Here is an 18,582-nt window from a genome sequence, read left to right on the forward strand (position 1 = left end):
TGGCTTTGCTTATTCTACCTGCTAGGCTGAGTTGGGTAGTATGCAGGCTGAGCCTTCCTCTTTTAAAGTGCCAAGCCTGTTCACATGCTTCTAACTGTGTGCCTCACTTTCTTTCTCTACAGTGGTTACAGCCAAGAGGTGGTGTGCTACACATTAGGAAATATCCCTCAGATGCCTTCTGCACCAAGGCTGGTTCGAGCTGGCATCACGTGGGTCACGTTGCAGTGGAGTAAGCCAGAAGGCTGTTCACCTGAGGAAGTGATCACCTACACCTTGGAAATTCAGGAGGATGAAAATGTGAGTTTTACAGATTTTATACCTCTCTGTGTTTTGTACAAGTCAGTATTGTTATAGCTACAGGGCACCATGAAATGAGATTAACTGCATAAGTTCAAAACCAAACTCTTTTTTTTTTTTGAGACAGAGTCTCGCTCTGTCGCCTAGGCTGGAGTACAGTGGCCCAATCTTGGCTCACTGCAATCTCCACCTCCCAGGTTCACGCCATTCTCCTGCCTCAGCCTCCAGAGTAGCTGGGACTACAGGTGTCCACCGCCATGCCCAGCTAAGTTTTTGTATTTTTAGTAGAGTCAGGGTTTCACTGTGTTAGCCAGGATGGTCTCGACCTCCTGACCTTGTAATCTGCCCTCCTCGGCCTCCCACAGTGCTGGGATTACAGGCATGAGCCACCACGCCTGGCCCAAAACCAAACTCTTAATTTCTACCTCTGTCACCACCACTACCAACAGCAGCCAGTTCTTTCCCATCTCTGTAAATGACATTTCCATTCTTTTAGCTGGGGAGACAAAAACTCTTGGAGTCATCCTTGACCCATATATAATCAGACAGAAAATCCTTTTGAATCCTCCTTAGAAATTAACCATTTTTTTTTATCATCTCCACAGCTACTACCCTTTTATGAGGCACTCATCTCACCCCTGGATTGTTGCAATAACATGATATTGTTATTGGATTATAGCCTCTTAATATTCCTAACTTCATCTTTACTAGGCTACAGCCTGTTCTCCATGCAAAGCCTGGGTGGAGAACATGATCTTGTAAAATACAAATAGATTGTGTCAACGCCCTGCTCAGAATCCTTCCTGTCTCAGTGCCTTCCCCTCTTTTTCAGAGTAAAATCCCTAGAGCTCTTACAGTGCCCACCGGGTCCTGTGTGATTGGGCTCTCCATTACTGTCCTCGTTCCTTCCACTGTAGTCTTATCAGCCTCTAGTCTGTTCTTTTTTTTGAGATGAAGCCTTGCTGTGTCACCCAGGCTGGAGTGCAGTGGCGCGATCTTGGCTCACTGCAAGCTCCACCTCCCAGGTTCACGCCATTCTCCTCAGCTTCCCGAGTGGCTGGGACTACAGGCACCTGCCACCATGCCCGGCTAATTTTTTTTTTTTTTTTTTGTATTTTTAGTAGAGACGGTGTTTCACCGTGTTAGCCAGGATGGTCTTGATCTCCTGACCTCGTGATCTCCTTAGCCTCCCAAAGTGCTGGGATTACAGGTGTGAGCCACCTCGCCCAGCCAGCCTCTAGTCTGTTCTTTAAACACACCAGGTGTGCTCTGGCCTCAAGGCCTTTGCAGTTCTGCCTTCTGGCCAGAGTGCCCTTCTGCATGTCTTTGACTCCCTTCCCTCATTTTCTTCAGGTCTATTCTCATATGTCATTTCTTTAGACAGTCCTTCCCTGATCACCCTGTAGAACAGCACCACCCAATAGAACTTTCTGCAATGATGGAAATAGTTTATAATTTGTGCCATCCAGTATGGTGGCGCTTACACACATACAACTCTCGACATAAGGCTTGTTGGCCTATAGTATGGAGGGTTGGTTTGCTTGTTTGTTTTGAGATGGAGTTTCACTCTTGTTGCCCAGGCTGGACTGCAGTGGTGCAATCTCGGCTCTCCACAACCTCTGCCTCCCAGGTTCAAGTGATTCTCCTGCCTCAGCCTCCTGAGTAGCTGGGATTGCAGGCACGCGCCACCACGCCTGACTAATTTTGTATTTTTAGTAGAGACGGGGTTTCTCCATGTTGGTCGGACTGGTCTCGTACTCCCAACCTCAGATGATCTGCCCACCTCGGCCTCCCAAAGCACTGGGATTACAGTTGTGAGCCACCAGGCCCAGCCAGTACTGAGTTTTTAATTGTCATAAACTTAAATTCAAAGAGCCACATATGGCTGCCATATTTACCTCCAGCAGCTGTAGAAAGCCCTCACTAGTTTCACCACTGTATCCTCCTACCTAGCTTTAGTTTTTGTCATAGCACTTAACACCACGTGACATATGTAGTGGTTTTTCTGTATTGTCTTCTCCCACTGGAATGTGAACTTCTTGTGGGCAAGGCCTTTTCTGTTCTTGAGCAGTGCTGAATCCATAGAGCCTAGAGGACAACCTGACACAGAGAAGGTGCTAAGTAGTGATGAGTGATGATAGTATGATAGAGACAGAACTATTGAATGAGTTCCCTGAATTCAACTTTTAGTGGGATGTTTGCCCTCCTAAAGGATTATGCCCTTTCGCATCGAAGCTGTCCTTTCTCCCTTGGCCAGAAGAAGGCACTGTGTGGTCAGGAAGCTCAGCCACACGTTACTGCATAGCACATTGCAGCTTGATAGTAAGGACCTCAGTACAAAGACTTGTTTCATGACAACATTAAAAATGTTAAATGTATTTTCAAAAAGTCCTTAACTCCTTTGTCACAATAAATTTGACCAGGCCCAGGAAAAATTACAGTGTGATGGAGATAAATTTTTATTTAAAACTCAAGTGCTATCCACAATACTCTGGGCTTCTGATTTTTCTCTTTTGCAAAAGTAGCTGCCAGACCTCTGGCCAGTTGCTGCTGATGGTAGGGAAAGGCAGTATAAAAGTCCTATATTCAAAGGTATTTAATGCCCAGAATTTTTGATACTGATATTTCTTCCTGGCTTTGCCTTTTCAGGATAACCTTTTCCACCCAAAATACACTGGAGAGGATTTAAGCTGTACTGTGAAAAATCTCAAAAGAAGCACACAGTATAAATTCAGGGTGAGTCAGTCGTTTTGCTGCCTGAACTGCTTAAAAATGAAACTGTTTTCTATTTCACCATTTACCATGTCAGATTGTCTCTACAGGTTAAAAACTGAAGTTGACAGCCCTTTACATTTTGAAAGTAACATTTATAAAGTGCACACCATGCTGCTTTATTTATTTATTTATTTATTTATTTATTTATTTATTTATTTGAGATGGAGTCTCTCTCTGTCACTCAGGCTAGAGTGCAGTGGCACGATCTCGGCTCCCTGCAACCTCTGCCTCCCGGGTTTAAGCAATTCTCCTGCCTCAGCCTCCCGAGTAGCTGGGACTATAGGCGTGCGCCACTATGCCGGGCTAATTTTTTTTTTTTTTTTGTATTTTTTTGTATTTTTAGTTGAGACGGGTTTCACCATGTTGGCCAGGCTGGTCTCAATCTCCTGACCTCATGATCTGCCTGCCTCGGCCTCCCAAAGTGCTGGGATTACAGGCATGAGCCACTGCGCCTGGCCCATGCTTTGATTTTAAAACCAGTTTGTGAGCATAAAAATTGTCATCATGTGCTGTAATAAATTGCGTTTGCAGCATGGCCAGGTACCCTTGCCTGGGAAGAGGCATACTAGATGCTGGAGTGTACCTGTCACTCACCTGCACTCCATACCTTTTTCCTTTCAATCAGACTTCTCTTTGCTCTTGATTTTCCTTTGCTCTTCTGCCCATTTATTTTTCCTCACTTGTTTTTAATTTTCTCTTCCATGACCCACCCCCTCCCGACTTGGGCTGTCTTTGGTCATTAACAGCCACCATTAATGTTACTATAGGACTATGTGTAGTAGCCAAAAAAGTGAATACGACTTTATAATCATAAGAGATCAAAACAATATTCTGCAGCACCGTATTTTCTAGTATGACAAGTGTGTATTTTGGAAGATAGGATTGTCTTCTGATTCCACACGTTCTTCTCTAAGTGGTGGACCAAATGCTGTTATTTGGCACATAGCAATTACTCAATAAATAGTTGCCAAGTTATCAAGTGCAGTATGTGACTATTTGAAGGAAATGATAATTTTTAACATTTTTAAAAACCCTTATTATCCATGCTGGCTATGAGAACATAGCTATACTGCTAACATTTCTCCACAAGGTGGCATTGCCCTACTCTTTAAAAAGTGGGGCTATTTTTATGTCCCCACTCACCCTACACTTTCCTTTCACGAAACAATACAAATCAGGTGATGACATACTTGTTTTATTATGTCTTTTTGAAAGGGTAAAAATATATTTAAAACTCACCTTATGGTTTTATTTTATTTTTATTTTTTTATTTTTTGAGACAGGGTTTCGCTGTTTTTGCCCAGGCTGGAGTGCAATGGCATGATCTTGGCTCACTGCAACCTCTGCCTCCAAGGCTCAAGCAGTTCTCCTGCCTCAGCCTCCTGAGTAGCTGGGATTACAGGCATGCACCACCATGCCCAGCTAATTTTGTATTTTTAGGAGAGACGAGGTTTCTCCATGTTGGTCAGGCTGGTCTCGAATTCCTGACCTCAGGTGATCCACCCATTTCAGCCTCCCAAAGTGCTGGGATTACAGGCATGAGCCACCATGCCCAGCTGGTTTTATTTTTAATTGTTAATAACCAACTATACAGTAAATGATTTATAATATAAATACTGTTAAATCGATACTTGAGTTTAAAGAGAAAAAAATGTGTGTCTGTCTGAGTTTATGGGTGCCTTCATCTCACCATGTTAAAAAGTGACCATTAATTTAGTGATCCCTGATAACTAAAGCATGTTAACGTTTCCTTGGTTGTGTTCTAGCTGACTGCTTCTAATACGGAAGGAAAAAGCTGTCCAAGCGAAGTTCTTGTTTGTACGACGAGTCCTGACAGGCCTGGACCTCCTACCAGACCACTTGTCAAAGGCCCAGTTACATCTCATGGCTTTAGTGTCAAATGGGGTATGTTTTACTGCTGCTGCTGCTGCTGCTGCTGCTGCTGTTTTTTTTTTTTTTCCTTTGGATATATTTTTTAAAAGTGATTAATTTTAGTAGTGACAAGCCAAAAAAATTATGGATGGTATTATTTGCAGAAGTTTTCTACGTTCGGAATATATATGTGAGAAAAATCCTGAGAAGTCTACAAATTGGAATGGACAGTTTCGTTAAAATGTAATCATAAAGGACAATTAAATTTTAGTGGAAATTAAAATGGATGATTTTTAAGAGTATCTCATTTACTCTATGATTTTCCTGTATTACATATCTTTTCTCCTGTATTTTTAAGGCATTGATTTGAATGTAGTAATCTCTGCATGCATTCTTCAATAGTTCATCCTTAAAAAATTAGCAATACTTAATAGAAAAATTTTGATTTATAAAGTTAATATTGAAAATAAATTTCAAAATTTAGGTTTGTTAAGTAAACTTTGGCATACAGAATGTTTAAGTTGCAATGAATTAGGGATAGTTTTGTTTTCATTGGTGTTTGTTTGGGAAATTTTAGTATTAAAGTTCATAAGGAGTTTAAGGTTGTCTGGTAAAAGGATATTGTGCCTCACCTCTGCTGTGTGGATTATTTCAATAAAATGAATACAGTTAGAAGGTTGATAATTAATATATAAAAGTGTTATGCATATCATTTTTACTAATGTCATAAAAATATTAACTAATAGGCAAAAAAAAAGTTGAAATCGTAAATAAAATTTTACCTTGCAGCCAAGTAATATAAGGAGAATTTAAAACATTATTACACCAACCACTAAGATATATAACTGTTTCAAGTTACCTAATAATTGTGAGATAGAATTATTAGGATTTCTGTTTCCCCGAAAGATGGATAGAATTCAGAGAAATGATAAAAATCTAGATGTGCTTTTAGCCAGACCATAGAGCTTTTCTCTCAAAGAACCTCAGAAAGTTCTGTCAACACTACAGCTATATGCTATAGTATTTACCTTTATAATTATTATTGTAAATATCTACTAAAATATATATACATTAATGGAAATCAGGTGGAGAGGGGAAGTGAATATTCTAAATTTATATATAAGTAAAACTTAAGGTTTTTTAGAAAAATCTCCATTATGTCTAAGAATATCAAGGTGGCAGACAGACAATATAAAGGTACATTCTTTATAGTTTTGCAAAATTAGGCTGCAAAGAAAGTGTTTTTCTGCTCAGAAAGTAAAATTCCTGCAGGCACAGAGTTATGAGTAGTCTGTATACCCAAGGCACCTAGGGCTCTAGTAATGAGCCAGAACCTTCTTTCTCAGGCTGTCTGCTGGTGCACTGGTACTCATTGATCCACACCTCTGGTTTCATACCACATTCACCTGGGATGTAAAGTTTGCTTGGTAGGAAACTGTGCTAGAATGGACGTATTCCATTTGGATATTTTATTTATTTTTTCAATAAATTTTGTACTTCTCTTTCCGTTCCTTTCCATCACTCAAAAGAATCTGGTCGGCTGGGCGCGGTGGCTCATGCCTGTAATCCCAGCACTTTGGGAGGCCGAGGCGAGTGGATCACCTGAAGTCTGGAGTTCAAGACCAGCCTAACGTGGTGAAACCCCGTCTCTACTCAAAATACAAAAAAAATTAGCCAGGCATAGTGGTGGGTGCCTGTAATCCCAGCTACTCGGGAGGCTGAGGCAGGATACTCACTTGAACCCAGGAAGGGTTGCCATGAGCCGAGATGGAGCCATTGCACTCCAGCCTAGGCAACAGAGCGAGACTCATCTCAGAGGGAAAAAAAAAAAAATCTGGTCACTGATAACATAAGTGAAATAAAAAGAATAAAATAAGAAATATGAACATATCATCTGATATAAAAATCATCAAATATATTAAAGAGCACCTTCAAGTAAATTCAATAACTTGATCAGTTTGTACCGAGTTTTTGGTTCATATTTCACTACACGAATGCTCTTTGACATTTCTAGATTTAAGAACTTTGAATAATCCGATAGTATTCAGAGATTCCTGGTTTTGTTTTGTTTTTTTTCCTTTAACAATGGATTTGGTGAAATAAATTATTTTGCCTTTTGGTCAAGTCTAGAATTAAGATAATATAATGGTATGTGATTTTATGAGTCCTGATGATGTTTACCGATAAAAATCAATATCCTTTTATTGCTAATAAGACATTTGGTTATTTTCCAGATCCTCCTAAGGACAATGGTGGTTCAGAAATCCTCAAGTACTTGCTAGAGATTACTGATGGAAATTCTGAAGGTGAACTTTTTGGCAATTGTTTTATTCAAATCCAGTAGCCAGCTCTATTTTCTGATATAGTAAACATCTTTATAGTAATAGCAAGCAACCATTAATTCTAAAGATAGAACTATTATTACAATAAACAAACTTTAATCACATATTGGCAGTTTTTCTATTTCAAATACAGCACCAGAGATCAGAGTCTACTTGAAACTTACATTTGTGTTATTTAAAATTTTTTCTGTATCGTTTTCATTGCTGTTTTGTTTGGTTGATCTTTTGCTTTTGTTTCTTTGGTTTGGTTTGGTTTGGTTTTGTTTTTTGAGACATGGTCTCACTCTGTCACCCAGGCTGGAGGGTGGTGGCACAAACATGGCCCACTGCAGTCTCAAACTCCTGGGCTGAAGTGATTCTTCTGCCTCAGAAGATGAGGAAGAATACATTTTTCATAGTGATGGGGTCTCACTATGTTGTCTAGGCTGGTCTCAAACTCCTGGCCTCAAGCAATCCTCCCACCTCTGCCTCCCACAGTGCTAGGATTATAGGCATGAATCACCACACTCAGCTTCCATGTCTTTTTTTCAACTAGAATTCCTAATTAATTGGATAAATTTAGTGTTTTCATCTCCTAACTTGCCATACGTTCTCTGGAAATTCTTATAAGCAGCCGGGAGCAGTGGCTCACATTCTAATCCCAGCACCTTAGGAGGCCGAGGTGGATGGATCATGAGGTCAAGAGATTGAGACCATCCTGGCCAATGTGGTGAAACCCCCGTCTCTACTAAAAATACAAAAATTAGCTGGGTGTGGTGGCATGCGCCTGTAGTCCCAGCTACTTGGGAGGCTGAGGCAGGAGAATGGCTTGAACCCTGGAGGCGGAGGTTGCAGTTAGCTGAGATTGCACCACTGCACTCCAGCCTGGTGACAGAGTGAGACTCCATCTAAAAAAAAAAAAAAAAAAAATCTTATAAGCAAAGGAAGTATCAGTGGCAATCAGCAGAAATGGTGAGGTGGAGATAGTGAAGGAGTGGGTTCAGTAATCTATAAATTCCCATGCATGAAATATATAGTGTTGTGGGCTAGTGACAAGAGTTGCACTTTTATAACAAGTTTAGAAAATTTCTTTCCGACTTCATTGTCATTTTACTTCAGATTATGTATTTATTACTATTTATACTGGGTGGATTAACATGGGACAAATGTTAGAAATAAAATTCCTTAGTGCCTTTTTAAAAATTCTGAGGTTTTCTTTCGTTCATTAGACTTTAATAGAGAAAAGTATAGTCTTTAAAACTTTTTAAATGACATATCATCTCACCACTGTAATAATCCCTCTAACCATTAATTAAAAAAAAAAAAAATGGCACTGCTTATGCCTAAAACAGAGAGGATTGATATAACTTTTACAAGCCAGCAGTGCTGATGTGTGGCTGGCTTTTTATTCTGTACCATGAGAACCACCTGGAATTTTTTTTTTGTTTTTAAATCTATTGGGTCCTATTTTAAGCTGAAAACATGAGAATTCTTTTGAGATGAGCACAGCTGTTCTAAGCGTAAAATCATATTTTGTGCTAAAAACCTGGTTTAGAACTGCCCGGTGTGGTGGCTCACACCTGTAATCCCAGCACTTTGGGAGGCTGAGGTGGGTGGATCACGAGGTCAGGAGTTCAAGACCAGCCTGGTCAACATGGAGAAACCCCGGCTCTACTAGAAAAAATGCAAAAATTAGCTGGGCGTGGTGGCATGTGCCTGTAATTCCAGTTCCTCGAGAGGCAGAGGCAGGAGAATCGTTGGAATCCAGGAGGCAGAGGTTGCAGTGAGCTGAGATCACACCACTGCACTTAAGCCTGGGCAACAGAGCAAGACCCTGTCTTGGAAGAAGAAGAAGAAAAAAACCTGGTTTAGCTTTTCTTCATTAGAAAAACCCACGTAGGATAGAAGTCATGTGTATGCCAATGGCTCCTTGTGAATATTTAAATATGTTTTGAATTCTCATGTCTCCCTTTAGCTACTGATGGCAAATCAAATCAAAAGTAGGGGCCATTCTAGACTTATAGTTAACAACTTTGCCACTGCATGACTGAGTGAGTGAGTGAATCTTTTCAGTAATCTTTGCTTCCGGTCACCTTTTCAGTACAGGTTTTTTCGACCTGTAATATCAGGATAATTGCCTTTACTATTCACTTTTTTCACCTGGCCTTAGTGCATGTGACTCTATCGTGAATCTAAACTAATAAGCTGCTGGGGGAATTTGTGGAAGTTACTCTACTTAAAATACCAGGGAATAGTGTAAAAGCATTTCTCCTAAAACAACTTCATGTAGTAAAAGGCTTGTGTAAAGTGGTCAGCTGGAAACACAGCATGAAAGGGAATAAAACAGAGGAGTGAAGAGCCTCCTGGTGGCCCGGATTTGTGAGTCAGGCAGGCGGCTGAGGCAGCCCTGGGTGGTCTTGCTTCCAAAGGCATCAGCCTCAGGGGGCACCCAGACTCCTGGTGACTGTTTCTCTCTTCAGTTCTGCAGAGTGGTCAGATCACTTGGGTCATGCCACGTTTGGTCTTTGTCACCCTGCTAGGTATTTTTGTCTTTTTTTTTTTTTTTTTTTTTTTTTTTTTGAGACGCAGTCTCGCTCTGTCGCCCAGGCTGGAGTGCAGTGGCACGATCTCGGCTCACTGCAAGCTCCACCTCCTGGGTTCAAGTGATTTTCTTGCCTCAGCCTCCTGAGTAGCTGGGATTACAGGTGCCCGCCACCATGCCTGGCTGATTTTTGTATTTTTAGTAAGACGGGGTTTTGCCAGGTTGGCCAGGCTGGTCTCGAACTCCTGACCTCAGGTGATCCACCTGCCTTGGCCTCCCAAAGTGCTGGGATTACAGGCATGAGCCACCGCCTGTAATTTTTGTCTTTTAAGTGGGGCTCCATGAAGGCAGTCAGAAGACCCAGTTTTTAAAAGAGGATTTCACTACCTCTGACCTCCAGGCAGATAAGAACAGGGAGAAATCCTTACATGCTGCCCCAGACTTGCCAGAAGCCTCGTGGCTAAGAAGTAGCCCCGTGCCTGCCTGTCCCTGAGGGCTCCTCACACCAGGAGCATTCCATAGCTTGCCCACTCCTGTTCTGTGTCTCCTACCACTCCTTCTGTGCCAACTGCACGTTTCATTATGGTTTCCCACATCCAAACCTCATAGCAAATGTAATTGTGGTGATAATAGGTAGTCTAGCCAGCAACACTAAGTATTAAAAATGACTCCATGTTATTTTGGTATTTAACTTTGTAAAAGAAAAAGGGAGAGCTTTCTGGCTATTTAAAAGGAAAAAGAAGATGTTGGTTTTCCTGAAAACATAGAGCTTTTTCTTGTCGGCAATGGCTGATATACTACATATTTTACAAGAGGCATAAAGTCATGCATTAAGTCTTGTTTTACAGCGAATCAGTGGGAAGTGGCCTACAGTGGGTCAGCCACCGAATACACCTTCACCCACTTGAAAGCAGGCACTTTGTACAAACTCCGAGCATGCTGCATCAGTACCGGTGGACACAGCCAGGTTGGTTTTGTTTCCATATAAAAGTAAACCTCTTTGATCAAATTCAGACCAGCTGTCTGTAACATCAGAATCAAATTGCAGTTTAAACAATGTATCTTGGTAAAGCAACCTGATAGTATCAAGTCATGAAATGAAAAATAGAGCTTTTTGAATTGCTCTTTAAAGGTGTAAGATAGGCCTAAATGATTCCCTACTGAATTGTGGTATTTTCAGGTACATTTGTCACTCACTTATTTCTCAGAAGTCTTTGACATAATCACCTGTGACGGTTGAAAATTATCTGGAATTTGCATTGACTAAATAAAGGAGACCTCGGTTATTGCAATGATTAAAAAACTATAGAATTTCGAGTGAAAAGACCTGTGCAGCACTGCTGTTATCACATCTATCAATGTTAAGAATTTGAGACATACCTTCCTCAAGGTACTTGACTGCCATCTGCTGGAAAGTTGTTGTAAAAACAATATAAATCCATGATAGCTGAATGGCACCTCCTTAAGTTGTGTGGTACCCAACGTACACATCTGTAGGCAACATCCATTCTTTTGTTTCTACTATTTATATGACCTTAGACTAACCAGTTAACATGTCAGGAGTCTTAGTTTCAACCACATAGTACTCATAGGCTCAAAACAACCTAATAAATATACATGGAGTACTCTAGAAATGAAATAATTGTTATCTAAATGGTTTTAACTTACACTCAGGAAACTGAGTGAGAAATGAGATGCCAAAGGTACTTTCACTGTAGAGATATTTAACATTATGATTTGAAACCACTAATAATTTAGAATGAAAGAGAAAGAGAGATGGTGGCTTACAGCCCTGTGCTGGGTTGACTTTTCAAGAGAATACCTGCCGTTTGAATGCCTAATTTTTCTAGTCAACCCACTTGCAACAGCAGCTTTTGTGTTTACTTTCTTTTGCCCCCAAGGATGGTACTAGGACATCTAGACTGCCCATGTAGACACTTCCTGTGACGGGAAGGTCCAGCTGGACCATCTTGATACAGTGCCGAAGCTTTCTGGAGTGCCTCCCATTTGGATTTACTTTCTGGAGTAAATCCACATCAAAGCTGAGATTATCAGTGGTACTTCCTATGTGTGAGGCACTGCACAAGGTGGCACTGAGTCTGAACTGCTCAAATGCATAGAGGTCATTTCCTCCGTGCCACTTCTCAGGGAGAAAATTGAATGTGGCTGAGCTGTATAGCTCTACCTGATTTTCTCCTGTCTCAGGAAGCAGGTCAGCTTCCATATCACTAGCCTTACACAACCAGATCCTGCAAAATAAAGGCCTACTTATTTTAGCGTTAACAGTACCTGCTGGTTAATGTCAGAATCAATTGATTAATATTGAATTTATTTGCTTTTCTGCTCTGTATGTGAATGGTTGGCCATTTATGGTACCATTTTAAAATTTCATCCAGCTGTCGTTTTGTGTTCTCCTCTGTCCTCATGAAGGGTCTTTCTAATGTTGAATTAAAGGAAAAGAATTGCTTAGGATATATAGTACTCATGTCTGCTAATCTAACTTCAAAAATAATCATTTTTGTTTTTCCCAGTGCCATATGAAGTCTATAACCACCCTTAAAACACAACACACATACATTTATGTGAAGATCTTAATTGCATTAAAAGCTTACCATAATGTGCACACATTTCATGTGTAACCCCTTTTCAGTAACATTTGCAGTTATGGGGTGGAATTTGCCTGATATGTAGAGGTCTGATAAATTCACAGTAACTAAGAGATGGTTCTCTCTGGTGTTTCTCCTGCAGTGTTCTGAAAGTCTCCCTGTTCGCACACTAAGCATTGCACCAGGTCAGTGTCGACCACCGAGGGTTTTGGGTAGACCAAAGCACAAAGAAGTCCACTTAGAGTGGGGTGAGTGAACAAACCTTCCCATTGACATTGATAGTCTGGACAATCGGAGATGAAGACTTACGCTTTGTAGTTAAGTTTCAAACCTTTCTTCTAAAGACCATATATGTTTTTGTCTGTTGAAGGTGTCCATATTCTTCTTGAAGTATGTTGACCTAGGTTTTTTATGTGTGTCATTCCCCCCATCCAAACCCCCAACACTGTCCCTCATCCTCCTCTTCCTGATGGTGCCACACACCTGGTTTATCCCCCACACTTCAGGGGACACTTTTCTAAGGAGTATTTCAGGAACAGCCAGTCTTTTTCAGAAAGTTTTCAACTTTATTAATGGAAAAAAAATTTTGTACTCAATTTAGAAATTAAACCAAAGAATGGTTTATAAGATCACATGGAATTCTTCCTCGTCTTTGTGTGTAACCACCTCTGCTGCATTGTCCTGTGTGGGTCCTGATGTTTTTACAGCATTGACTTAAACTGTATTAGCGTTTTTGTTGTGCCCAGCTGTTTACAACATATATAATTATAAATACAAATGTACAGAACTCTCTAGCAGACTATTTTTTCCCACCACTTATGTCTAAAGTATAATAAATTGTGCCAACCTGGGACCTGTATTTTGATTTAGTATGACCTTTGGTTTCAAATTAAAGAGATTTTTCTTCCCTCTTTTTCTTCCATTTACCTAGCATTACAATATGAAGAAATATATCTAATATTCCTATGATTTGGGGATTATTTTATCAATGTAATTAAATAAACTTCAATGGACTTGCTTTGGAGAGTATGGATAACATCATTCAGAAACTTTTATTTTTATATCTCTTTTTTGGTGGGCAGGGATTCTTTTGTAAGGGAGATACTGAGGACAGGCCACCTATGTGATATTTTGCACAACTTGTGTGAAATCTGGTGCAGTTTGGTCAACTGGAAGTACAAAGTGTTCTAAGATGAAAATAATTCTTCATTCCCAGATGTTCCTGCATCTCAAAGTGGCTGTGAGGTCTCAGAGTACAGTGTGGAGATGACAGAGCCCGAAGATGTAGCCTCGGAGGTGTACCACGGCCCAGAGTTGGAGTGCACTGTCGGCAACCTGCTTCCTGGAACCGTGTATCGCTTCCGGGTGCGGGCTCTGAATGATGGAGGGGTGAGTATAAGCCCATACACTGTAACCTGAATCAGAATGCATAGTCAGAACCCAAAGTGCTAGCACTTCTGTCTCTAGCCTCCTGAAATTGTTGGCAGTCTTAATGCAACGTTGACAACCATTAATGCAGTGTCTGTAAATCTTAATTCTGAGTTGATATTGTTGTGATTTCATATAGACCCAGCATTAGACGTTTTTTGTTTCTTTTGTCCTCATATCGTTCTATGAAGACAGCACTCAAGGTAAATAAAGATACCACCGTGTAGATACTTTTGACAATTTTTAGAAAATTTCCTTTTCTTCTATTGACTTTATCAGTTAAGGGAAATTAGGAATATATAATAGTTCTAATAAAAGTTTTATACTCTCTTGTCTAAATGAACCAGCAACATCTTTGGTCAGTTACAACTAGAGAGGGGTAGTGGCTGGGGACATCAGCTTGTTTTTGTTTTGTTTCAAGTGAAAACTGTAGGACTCTCTGGCCTTCCTTCTATTGCTCCATTTGGAGTTGTCAAGTTGAGCTATCAGAGATTGAGAATACATATGTCTGTGTTATATCCATAAAGGTGGTTGTCCTTTTTTCTTTAAAATTGCCAAATGATGTAGATTTGGGGGGAGATGAATAATGAACAGTGGGAGTCCCATTAACTGTGAGGCTTTTGGGTGGACTCAGAGATTGATGAAGCATAAAAGCGGGCAGAAGGGCGTGGTTAAAGCCAGCTAATGCTAAATGTCCCATCCAAAGTGCCAGTGGTTTGTATAGATGGGCTCCCTGCAAATAAATATAATTAATTAAGTGATGATTTTTTAAAAAAATAAGAAAGCCCAACTTGCAGTGACTTTTTGTTTTAAGTGAAAGCAAGTTTATTAAGAAAGTAAAGGAATAAAAGAAGGGCTATTCCTTAGGCAGAGCACCTGAAACTGGATTTCTTCTAATTCTCCAATAGAAAAGAATTTCAGACACAACAATGATATTCAAGTGAAAACAAAAAAGTCTAAACATTAACGCCTATGCACCTGAACGTATAATCATGTAAGCGAAAAGAAGATGGATGGTGGTGAACACACTGTTGTGTCTACCCCATTCTCTCATCAACTTTTCAGTTACTGTCTGCCACAACAAAGATAAATGTGCAACTGGGCTGGTGTGAGTTGTACTTTTCTCAGCCCTTTCACTGATTTATCCTATAAAGAAACTATCTTCAGCTTGGGTTTATTCATGTTGTATTAGAAATTCACCATATAGATTGCTGTAGTCATCTTCCGAGGTCCATTTCAGAGAGCTTCCCCAACTCCCGAGCATCTTTGCATGTTATGCTGAGAGGTGTTTTTTTTTTTTCTTCCCCATCTTTTTTTCCCATTTTGACAAGGACAGTCATATATTTTGTTATCCTGGGAAGTTTTTACTCTGCCCTAAACCTTTGAAGTATCAAATATGCCACCATTAAAATGGGTGGTTCAGGTGACTGTGACTCTCTCAAAGTGTGCTAAGTCTCTAGCAGTTCCTGGCTCTGAGCAGTGTGGTCACTGATGGTAATAACATCAGGATTGCCGTGGATACTCTTGAATAGGTGAGGTGATGGGAACACACTGAGAAAACATTACAGAAGCATTCATTTTCAAAATGGAAAGTACCAGTAACTAGAAGAAATACCTAGAATTCGATCACCAACAATTCCAAGTATATTTTTATGCATTAAAAATTAAACTGCAGTGGGCATCTGACTTAGTTTTCTTGGATATCCTCTGAGAAATATGAAAGCAGATTGTCCTGTTTTGTCAAAAATCAGCATATTTTTATTTCAGATGTCCCAAGAAAGGAAAAATATTTTGCCAACCAACTAATTATTTTCCATTTAAAAAAATGACAGACATCTACTCAGGGAATGTACGTAGGAGAAAAACTTACACACATTGAATTGGAAGTTAAAATCATTGGGTAATATTTGTAAATTAGTTGTGTTGATGATAATGTTAGCCTAGCCTTTATTTGGTTATAAGCTTTTATATGCATGCACATGCACAAACACATATACACATATATACGTGTGTGTGTGTGTGTGTGTGTGTGTGTGTGTTTTCTTTCAGTACGGTCCCTATTCTGATGTGTCAGAAATTACCACTGCTGCGGGACCCCCTGGACAGTGCAAAGCACCTTGTATTTCTTGTACGCCTGATGGATGTGTCTTAGTGAGCTGGGAGGTAAGTCAGGCACATTCTGCATCAACTTCTGTTTCTTCTACTTTACCCCCAAATACAAATACAAATTATAAGGAAGCTGCAAATCCAAAATGCACATATAGATTTTTTTTTTTTTTTCTCTGTATACTATAGTAATCACCCTTAGCACTTGCCATTTGCTTATGTTATTTAGAGTTGTGGAAATTTTACCATAGTCAAAATTGAAAGGAAATGGTTTCTCATGCCTTTCTTTTAAAAAAAATTTTTATTTTATTTTATTTATTTATTTTTATTTTTCTGTGACGGAGTTTCACTCTTGTCACCCAGGCTGGAGTGCAGTGGTGTAATCTCGGCTCACTGCAACCTCCGCCTCCTGGGTTCAAGTGATTTTCCTGCCTCAGCCTCCTGAGTAGCTGGGATTACAGGTGCCCGCCACCATGCCTGGCTAGTTTTTGTATTTTTAGTAGAGACAGGGTTTCACCATGTTGGTCAGGCTGGTCTCGAACTCCTTACCTTAGGCAATCCACCCACCTCAGCCGCCCAAAGTGCTGGGATTACAGGCGTGAGCCACCGCATCCGGCCCTATTTTAAATTTCAATTTCTAAACCTTAAAAATAATTTTATGGGTACGTAGTAGGTGTATATATTTGTGATCATGCCTTTCTTTTATATGTGTTTGAAATATTCTGAGGCATGTTGCTCTCTTTCCCATTTTAGTTACTTGAATACAAGCACAGTAGGATTCTCTTCTCGGTGGCAGCATTAACTACTTCAATTTCTGCCTTTCCAGAGTCCTGATAGTTCTGGTGCTGACATCTCAGAGTACAGGTTGGAATGGGGAGAAGATGAAGAATCCTTAGAACTCATTTATCATGGGACAGACACCCATTTTGAAATAAGAGACCTGTTGCCTGCTGCACAATATTGCTGTAGACTACAGGTAGGTTGACATTATTCTGATGTTACTCACAAGGACTGGTTTTCCCATGAAAGACACTTTGGGAAACCCACTCAAAGGCTTGTGGTGGAGACTGTCAGGAGGGATGATATGGAAAAAAAGAGTCCGTTTAAATAAAAATACATTTGGTTGTTTTGGTATTTTGCAGTTAATTTCCACTTCTCTAGGAAATTCTGAAACTTAAGAACAAAATAAGATTCTTCTCCATTCTGCTTCTCACCACCCTTGTATCTTGTCTGTTCATCAGTTTGCTGAATAAATGACCCAAGTCCATGGGAAAGATGACACAGCTCCTTAGGGAAGGAGCCTTCTGTCTCATTCCCCTGAGATGCACATTTCAGTGGGAAAGACTCTTAGAGCTGGCAAAAGACAGAAAATTATTTTACGAGCTGTTAAATGGAGCCAAAAATAATTTGGACTAGTCTGCATTAGATTACAGGACCCCACCTCCCAGTGACACTTATCAAGGCTAGTTATCTATAAGCTTCCACTTGGGAGTCCAGATAGAGTAACATCAAGAAAAATTGGTTCATAGCCTAAACCCCCAGAGTGGCAACAACCATGGGTTTACTTTTATTTTACTCACTTGGCTATATTATTCTTTCTATGTAAAGCCCTAGTCTCTTGAGAAAATAGAGTTATTTGTCCTCCTCTTTCCATCTGTTCAGTAACATTTCTTGAGCATTATAGTACTTTGTACCAGGATCAAAGGAAGATCAGGAAGAGAGATACAAAGATTAATGAGATGTGGTTATTGACCTTGAAGAGCTCTGTCTTCATACACATTTAGATTTGAATAGATAAAGAAGCAGAGATGCCAAAGTCAAGTTCCCACCTGATTTAAGTCATGGATCAAATTCCTTATTACAAGTACACCCAGTGTCTCTGGTCTCTTTGGAGAAAATATTTGCTTCATAACTTAATTTTTCAGGGCAACTGAAGCATTTCTGTTAAATTCTGAAGTCTACTTTATTTGAAACATTTCTGATTAAACTCTTTTGTTATACACCTTTCTTGCTTCTCGAATGAAGCATCTGGGACATAATTAACCTTTTGACAATGAGTCAGTGTCACAACAAATGGTCTGATCTTTATAATAGTGATGCTGAGTCACTGGGGAAAGGTTAAATTATGTGCCACACTCCTGTTTTTCTATTAAGGCAGGATATAAATAAAGAGCTGTCTGCCACCCCAGTAAAGAACTTCACTCCATTATGGTTTTTGAGTTTTGGTCTTTCTTTAGACCTTTTTTTCTCTTTCACAGTATATGTTGTCTTAGCATTGACTTCTCAAAGCTGCATTATAAAAGATACATTAATAAGAATAGAACCTGTATAATAATCTTGCCTCCTTGTATTAACAGGAGTAGAAATATATTTTCAAATGTCTGTACTTATTTATAATAAAATGAGTCAGATCTTATGAAGGGAGTACTACTTTTAAAATTACCATTGCCACGCTAAAGGACTATTGCCAGGAAAAGGATCTGTTCAACCTGTATCGATTTATTGTTATTTGTGGACCAAATATGAACTATTTTCATTCAATATGATTACAAAGTCAAGTTAAATGCCAATATTTTTTGAATATTTGGCACCTTAAAAATGTAAATATTGGCCGGGCATGGTGGCTCACACTTGT

At 39.8% G+C, this 18,582-nt stretch overlaps 1 protein-coding gene across 2 annotated transcripts in view; it reads left to right on the forward strand.

Moving 5' to 3' along the window:
- The window catches only part of FNDC3B (fibronectin type III domain containing 3B), a 378,980-nt gene that overhangs the window by 299,893 nt on the left and 60,505 nt on the right, over positions 1-18,582 (forward strand). For both annotated transcript variants that reach the window (XM_033211719.1, XM_033211718.1), the window contains exons 13-21: positions 123-297; positions 2,947-3,033; positions 4,839-4,977; positions 7,179-7,250; positions 10,656-10,774; positions 12,556-12,661; positions 13,630-13,802; positions 15,891-16,004; positions 16,774-16,923. In XM_033211719.1, the coding sequence (XP_033067610.1) occupies positions 123-297; positions 2,947-3,033; positions 4,839-4,977; positions 7,179-7,250; positions 10,656-10,774; positions 12,556-12,661; positions 13,630-13,802; positions 15,891-16,004; positions 16,774-16,923 (1,135 nt within the window). The remainder of the gene's footprint in view (positions 1-122; positions 298-2,946; positions 3,034-4,838; positions 4,978-7,178; positions 7,251-10,655; positions 10,775-12,555; positions 12,662-13,629; positions 13,803-15,890; positions 16,005-16,773; positions 16,924-18,582) is intronic.

This window comes from Trachypithecus francoisi, unplaced genomic scaffold (genome assembly GCF_009764315.1).
Source record: "Trachypithecus francoisi isolate TF-2019V2 unplaced genomic scaffold, Tfra_2.0 Lachesis_group0, whole genome shotgun sequence".
NCBI lineage: Eukaryota > Metazoa > Chordata > Mammalia > Primates > Cercopithecidae > Trachypithecus > Trachypithecus francoisi.